Source organism: Octopus bimaculoides, chromosome 2 (genome assembly GCF_001194135.2).
Source record: "Octopus bimaculoides isolate UCB-OBI-ISO-001 chromosome 2, ASM119413v2, whole genome shotgun sequence".
NCBI lineage: Eukaryota > Metazoa > Mollusca > Cephalopoda > Octopoda > Octopodidae > Octopus > Octopus bimaculoides.
The window spans coordinates 122130054-122138896 of record NC_068982.1 but is presented as its reverse complement, the minus strand read 5'-3'; the positions used below and the strand labels follow the sequence as shown (position 1 = coordinate 122138896).

The 8843-nt window shown below is 31.8% G+C and overlaps 1 protein-coding gene across 1 annotated transcript in view; it reads left to right on the top strand.

Annotated features, from left to right (window-relative positions):
• Positions 1-3278, top strand: part of LOC106877910 (uncharacterized) — a 102088-nt gene extending 98810 nt beyond the window's left edge. The window contains exon 20 of the mRNA XM_014926961.2: positions 1485-3278. Within this exon, the coding sequence (XP_014782447.1) occupies positions 1485-1588 (104 nt within the window). The 3' untranslated portion in view covers positions 1589-3278. The remainder of the gene's footprint in view (positions 1-1484) is intronic.
• Positions 3279-8843: the final 5565 nt, after the last annotated feature.

Below are 8843 nucleotides of genomic sequence, written 5' to 3'. Positions count from 1 at the left end.
ATCACTGCGACACACATGGTCCCCAGTTGGTAACATTGATTTCAAGGCCCTCCTAGATGAGAGACTGGCATTCCACTTAATGTCTATGTTCCATGCTGACATGGATTGGAGAGTTATTAAGGTAGAAATATGGTATCGTAGCTACTAACAGTTGAGGGTTGCGTAGTCTAGACGGCGTTTTTAGATTTCATTATTCTCTTTAACCCGGGCAAAGCCGGGTATTTCTGCTAGTTATATATAAATATGCAATCAAACAGGTATAGGCTTGGATGTGTGGTTACTTAGTGAACTTTGCAACTTCGTTTAGGGTTCCAGTCTACTGCATGGCACCTTAAGCAAGTGTCTTCTACTATAACCTCAGTCTGATCATTATCTTCTGCATGAAATTTAGCAGACAGAAACAGTGGAAATGTGTGTGTGTGTGTGTGTGTGCACACGCACACATGTGTTTCTTTTCTACAGGCTTTCACATTGACACCAACTAATTTCATTGCTATTAAATGAGAGATTTGCTCATCTCTCTTTCACTGCTGAAATAAAATAGTTGAAAGCTACTTATAAAAATGTAAACAAAATTGTGCCAATCACAACGTATTTATTTACACAACAGTGCAAAGTTGACAGTCCTTCAATAATTACTAGAGTATTGGATTGTGAGTGAATTGGTAGACAGAAATTGTAGGAAACTAATGTGTGTGTGTGTTTATATTCTTTGGTGGCATTATTACCTGTTTTTCAACAGGTAAGGGTTGTTGACAGTAAGAGCATCTGGCTGTAAAATTCTGTTTAAAATAAGTCTGTGTCCAACCCATGCTAGCATGGAAAGATGGATATTAAACAAAGAGATGAACAATCACTTATTATTTGGTCTCACTGTGAGAGGAAGCTCATGAGGACAATATTTTCATAAATTACAGCTCTGTGATCAATTGTTTTGGCCTTGTTACAGCTATTACCATTCCAATGGCCTTCATTTGCTATCTCAGTTGAAATATACTAGTCAAACGTTTGAGTAACATGCATTATTTCTATTCAGATATACAAAACCTGTCTTGACATTGCTGTTATTCTGTCATGTAGTATTTTTATTGTGCAGGTGCAGAATAGAAGCTTGCTTTGTGTTGTTATCAATCTTGCTTTTTCATTGATTAAATCACTCTGGTAGTGGTTATTGAAGAATTTTGAGGAAATTTTAGCTAATTAAAATCAGCTAAATCTTCAGCAAATTAACTGTCTCCAAAACAGCATGACATACAGAAGACTTACAGACCAAGAGACACCACACACTCACATGAAAAAATAACAAATCTATTCATATTACCATTATAATCGTGTTTCATATTCATTTTGCCATTAAAAACATCAACTTAATATACCTTGATGTCATTTCATCTTATAATTACTGGCCTGTTTATGCTTATTATTTCATTTTAAATTGAACATTTATAATTTATCTATATATTTTCTCTCTGTCTCTCCCACAGAACGTCCTGCACGAACTGCAGCAGAAGTTGAAGCAGCATTTGACGAAATTCAGCTCATGTTACATAAAGTGGCTGCATCTTTAGATGACACAATTGATTCATAATTTTTAAACACACACTCATACAAATATACTTCTTCAAGCATTGAGCAAATTTCAAGGAATTATTATAATGTATCAAAAGATGATAATTTAGCAGAATATTTTATAGTTTAACCCGTTTTCTCCATTTGCTAAAACAGTTTAACACAATTTCTGTAAAACATCTGCTAAGGCTGAATATATTTTGTAAAATTACCTTCAGCCAAATGGAGGAATTTTTTTTTTTTTTTTAATAATTTCTGGAAGAAATGATCTGCTTTGAAAGTTATGACCAGTTTTTACCTGCTATACTTATTTGGTATTGCGAAGAAGAAGAAAAAGAAGAAAACGGCTAAAATATTTACCCTTGTCTGTAAAGTGAGAGGTAAAGTAATACAGTGAGGTGGAAGACCTGAGCAATATATTTATTGATTTTCTTTCTTTCTGAAATATTTTGGAAATAATCCTAATGTTGTGATTATTTCTTTGTTTTGTTCTGGTTCATTTCAAGTTTTTTTTTTTAAATTGAGAACCATTGATGAACATCAATTCAGGTGCTTCTCACTTGAGAACAGAGCCTTGTTTATTGCCACATTGGGAAACATGATGTTGTTGATTAATAATCAATCAACTGCTTCACTAAGATGTACAGTCACTGAGTCCAACTTGATAAGTCGCTGACAGAATAATAATTAATTTGATTTTATATAAGCCTTTTCTCACTCTTCAGCTTAACTAACATTTAAACTGATATATTGGACCCTTAACCTAAGCTCCAGTGTGGTCAGGGCTTAGATTTCTTAACTGACAAGGGGTTCAGAGAGTGCTTTGACATTATGATCTACTTTTATCTGTCAAGTTAATTTCAGATAAAGGTCAATATTGGAATTATTTTTTAATAATCTATCCCCGTAATGTATCGAAAAATAAGCATATTTCAGGATACTATGAGGTTGCTTAAGGAATCATTAATTCAGATATTAAAAATGGTCTGAGTCTTGAATTGATACTGCAAACCCAAACTAGATTGTTCCATGAATTAATCAGTGTGGTAAAGATTCCTGCCAAGCCAACGGAACTACAAGCTTCAAGTGGAACAACTAGTTTGCCTCCTCCTCCTCCTCACTGTCCTTCAAACCATCACTCTACTGATTGATCAGGGGTAGCAATAGCAAATGTTTTTTTTTTTTTGTGATAAGCTGCATTTATTGTCAACCTCACACAAGATATCTTTTTTCTATATTCTTTGACCATTAAATTGTTGATGGAATTCCAAAGAAACTATAGTAATGGGTATTTAAAGATATCTCAATACTAATTTTTTATGGCGATTTAAACATGATCTGTTTTATCTACCTTTTTGTATCAACCAAACAAATTTTTGCAGAAGACTCTTCTGATGAAGGGAGAGAACTATCTATTTAAGAAATGAAATGTATTCTGCTAGATCTGTGTAAATTTTTTTTCAAAAGACATCAGTATTTTTAGGGAGTGTTCTGTTTGTTTTTCCCCCCTTGTTTTTTGTTTTGTTTCCTTTGTTAAAGTGCATTGAGAAATATCTAAAGTCAAAAGATAAAAATATCTGATAATATAATTCACTTTAAACCTTTGCTGTTCAATTTTTGCACCAAAGACTTCAAATTTTTTAAATGTATTTTTTATACTTTTATTTTATGTTTATTTTAAGATGAAATGAAAGAAACATTTTAGTTTGTTTGTTTGTTTTTTTGCTTCAAGATTTGTTTTAAAATGATTATAATTTAACAAACTAAAAGGTCATTTAACCAGATAGTCAATTAATCCAGCATGTTTGATTAGATCAAAAACATTAACATTTTTGTGTGTATTTCCTCTCAGTTTTGCAATGTAGCATTCCATTAACTGTGGCAGTAGGGTTCTTGTTAATCTCGAACCCATTTGGGAAAATTAACAAAAATCAAGGAAAAAAGATGAAATTTAATTTTAATCTTGAATTAAGTTAATTAAAACTATATTTAAAATATAATTTAAATAAACTTAAACTAAATAAGACAATGTCTTGAGAAAACAGTGATAATGACAATAGCTAGCAGTGATTTGAGATTTCCAATTAAATCAATATATATTACTAATATATTGATTTCTTGCCTCATGGTACAATATCACGAGTTTTTAAGTGTAATTGAGATGAATCCACTTTTTTTGAGAATCAAGACTTATTCATAAACTTAGTTCTCTCTCTCTCTCTCTTTCAGAACTTAGTTCTAGTTCTGCAATGTTCAGCACTGATAAATCTATCATATTTTAAATGAAATACATGCTTTGCTATATTTTCATTAGCTTCTTATTCTAAACTTGAGTAACTTCCTATTGCCTTCATCATGTAGGAACAAAGTCTAAGACTGCTCCTATATGATCCGGTACATATTTCTGAGAGTTAAAGAAACTAAAGTGGATACTGTTGAGTCTCCTTCACAGAAACAATGAAATATTGAATATGAGATGCTGATCTGAACTTCTAACATCTGAGTGGGTAGTCTAATACCTTACACACTAGGCCATTTATTCTTCTTTATGTATTTGAAGAATAAAACAGAAAGAGTGCATTAAATTTGCTGTAGAGAGTGGAATGTCCAATGTTTTGGACAAAATCTTCCTTCGGAATAAAGATGATGGGAAGGGAAAAAAAGAAAGACAACAGAGCCTTACATCCTCTATATTTAAGAAACTGGCTACTCTGTTCCCCACAGTAATTTTACTGTACTGTTTCTGTTGCTTTTCTGAGCTAATACAAGTCTTTCTGATGTCGATTACCACCTGTCTCTCTGGATTATATTTAATCTGATATTCCTCTTTATAACTATAAATGTGTTTGAATCCAAATTTTTGAGATAGTTCCTATCCAGTCAACAAATTACATTTTGACTATACAGTAGAGATGAATTCATATTTCCAGCTACCTCAAAAAAAAAATTGCTTTCTTTACTTCTTGTATCTACTCTTTTGTATTGATTTCTACTTAGATTAATGTGTAGATATACCAGTGATGAAGTAAGTTTCCCATTTTAGTCAAGAAGGTTGTTCTGTGATGACACTCTATCCTATACCTCTTATGAACCAAAGAAAGTATAATCTGGCTATTTATTCTAATGTCAGTAGTAAAGAGATTGACTTTCTAGACACTAACCTCTTTATATTCTGTGAAGCAGCAAGCAGTGATGGGAATTTCTATGCAACCTCTCGATCTGCTCAATATGGCAGCCAAAACTCTTTCAACAAATCCCATCATCATCATTTAATGTCTGGCTTCTATGCTAGCATGGGTTGGGTGATTCAACAAGTTTCTACAGCAGGATGCCCTTCCTGACACTAACCACTTTACAGAATTTACTGTGTGCTTTTCTTTTATGCCACCAGCACTAGCAAAGATTGCTTTATTACTTGCTAGGTTAAGGGCCCAAAGTAGCCCCTATAACTAGAAGATGGCATGTTGGTTCTTGGTAGGATGCTAAAGGAGAGAGAAACAGATTTATAGTTGTGATACGGAAAGTAATAGAGTTGGCACTAACTGTGGCCTGTAACTTTAAAACCTTAAATCTAAAAGCTTAGAACCAGAACCCTTTGATAGCATTCAAACTTTGAAGCTACCCACTGACAAAGACTCTAAAAGCTTGTAGGCACAAAAAAAGTTAAGCCTTCGGATAAAAGGATACCTATGAAATTGTAAAAATATAGATTTCTTATTTTTCTCAGTATACTTTACAATGTAGCAAACTGTCCATTGATTAAATGTTAAAGTACAAATCTAAACTGATGTGCCGGACATTAAGTGTAGAATATCTATACTGTCAGTATTGATGATGGTGATGATGATGATGATGATGATGATGGTGATGATGACAGTATGGGCAGCTGATAAACATTTAATCAGAACTACTTACTGTTTCATAGGATTGTTTACAAGAACCAACTAAGGCTAACTACCACCATCACCATCACCTTCATCTATAGTGATAACTTAAAGAAACCTCTACATAGTTGTCCAATCTGCTAGTCAAATCTTTCTGAAATCACACCTTGCTGTCTTACAAAAATAGAAAGACCATGTCAGAAAGGATAGTCTGTGTAAGATGGAGATGATCATAGCCAGAATGCTTTTGATGATAGATCTGTTGGATCATGTCTGATGTAGAACTAAACAACAATAACTTTACACTACTGATGATTAGGTAACATTGTCTGACGCAATGCACTGTAATGTTATGTTGATTACATAGTGATGTTATTTTCAAATAATTTTCTATTGATTTTTATCCCCAGTCATGGATCCCAGAAGTTTTTACAAGGGAACATACTCTAAATAATCATTTTTCCATACATTCCTATTTTCACTCCATAACTTAATAAGAATCAGTACTCGTTTATTTTCATATTTAATGATTATGGAGATGACCAAGTCAGTAGTACACAGCCTGGAGTATTTATATATGTTTTTATATATATATATATAAACAATTGCAGTGTGGAAGGTGTTTATAAGCCGTTTAAGAAACACACAAAAACTGTTAGATTCACTTCAACATTTAAATTTAATTTTCCAAAATATTTTTGTCGCTTTGAGACTGCGACCTGTTCACTGACAAAATTCTATGCTAGCACAGAATTTTGTGCTAGCAAAATTCTTACAAAATTCTGTGCTAGCACAGAATTTTGTCAGTGAACAGGTCGCAGTCTCAAAGCGACGAAAATATTTTGGCAAATTAAATTTGAATGTTGAAGAGAATCTAACGGTTTTTGTGTGTTTCTTAAATGGCTTATAAACACCTTCCATGCTGCAATTGTTTTCGTTCCAGCACACGATCTCAGATTAGGTCACTTGCTATGCAAGTACATCTCTGTAATATATACATATATATATTGGCTTAGTCAAAAGATAGCCCCTGTGAATTTTATCTTCAGGGCCTCCAAAACCAGAGTGGGGAAGAGAAAAAGTTATTCTCAGACCAGAAATCTGACCAGAACGCTCCCAATGAATGGTTTCCACTGAAGGTAACCAAGACCCAGGTGACAGTATTAAGCTGAGTGATGCATTAGATCTACCGATGTTTGACAACATCTAGCTTAGTAAGCCAGCATTCAGAATTTGAAAGCTGCAGGATCAACTGGACTCTAATATATTTCTTTCTAGAATAGGTAAAATGAACACTGAGATTGATTCAATTATATTCTCCTTTACAAAAATAGACTTGTACCTAACCAGAAAAAAATCAATATATTATATAAGATTTTTTACGAACTCAGTTGCCAGCAGAAACTAGATATTGAACTGCAAGTTTAACATATGGCTTAAATATGTCTTAGTATATTTAAACTATAGAATTAATACTGATTATATTAACTTAATTCAAGATTAAAGTGAATTTTATTTTGAACTTCAAAACAAGGATAACATTTTACCCAAAAATCAACAACTAAAAAAAAAGTTTATACAAAAATTGGTTCCCTATTCAACATAAATAATAAATATATATATGTATGTATATATATATATATATATATATATATATATATATATATATATATATATATACATATATATATATATATATATATATATAAGTGAAATTTACAGAAAAACAAAAGACAAAAACAGGTGTACAAGCAACAAACAAGTGTATTAGTTTAACGCTTGGGAAGGTGAGAAAGTCTTGTTTCAAGCCTACGCTCTTATATATGTATATGTATATATGTCTACATATATATACATATATTGTCAATGTATCATATATCTAAAAAAGAAGTACATTCTAAAGCATAGAGCAGTAAAGTATTAAAGTAACAAAGTTAATGCCTGGTCATAGAGTGACCAATGGTTTCACATCCACAAAGGCTGTAGCTTTGAGGACGTGTCATCTATACTCTAGTGTCAAGACTAATTTAACCCTCCACCTATAGGAGGTAGAAACCTGTTACAGTCAATGGTCCAGAGGTGAAGAGTTAAATTTGTCTTCAGACTAGAGAATAGATGAGTTGTCTGCAAAGCTACAGCTTTCATGAATGCGAAACCACTGGTCACTCTCTGACCAGACATTAACTTTATTCCTTTAATACTTTACTGTTCTATACTTTAGAATGCGCTTCTTTTCTAGATATATGATACATTGACAATACATATATGTATGTATATATATATATATATATATATATATATATATATATATATATATATATATATATATGTATATATATATGTGCATGTATGTCTACATATGTATGTGTATGTATATATATGTCTATACATATATATATGACCAGACATTAACTTTACTATTTTAATAATAATTATATATATACATGTGTGTACATATGTATACACATGTATATATTTATATATATAGACGTATATATATACATATATATATATATATATATATGTATGTATGTATGTATATAGATATATATCACCCTCTTTCAACATGATCATAAAATACTGTAGGTATGACAATTTTGCAGATACAGTCAATGTTGGGAAGAGGATCTAACAATATTAGGTTTGGAATCTCAAAATCTCAATTTAGATTTTGCTAAACGAAAAAAAAAATTATTCCATTATATCGCGACAACTTTTTTAATATATTCAACCTTTTAAATTCCTAAGTTTCGCCTGTCACAAAAAGAAAAACAAAAATAGTAAAAAAAAAAAAAGAAAGAACCAATAAAATGAAATTGCCAGTCCTTTCTGCGTGGTCTGTCAAAATGATTAAAGATAGAAAAGAAATATTATGAATATTTGAACATTGGTTTTCTATCTTAGTGTTTTACATTTTTTAAACTCATGTCTAATCATGTTTTAAGTGTCTGTATATATTATTTATATTTTACATACAGCTTGCACTGATGGACATTCCTTTTATCAGCTGTTGACTGGAGGTTACAATAATTTCAGTAACTTACAACACTATCCCCTCCATCCAGCGGTGCCAAGCAGCATTGTTGCTACCAGGGAATGGCCCACATCATATATATATATATATATATATAAAAAAAGTCTGTGTGTATACATGCATACTCACCCTCATATATATATACATACATATATATATATATATACATACATACATATAAGAGGTGGTGCTGAAAAGTTCCTGGCTTTGGGTAAAAGAAAATACAGGAGGATCGCTTAATTATGATTTTATCCAACATATTCCCCTCAGATTCACACACTTATTGCAACAGTCCTTCAGTTTTTCTAAGCCCTGTAAAGGAAGTCAAAAAGTTTGGCCTCCAACCAGGCTTTTCG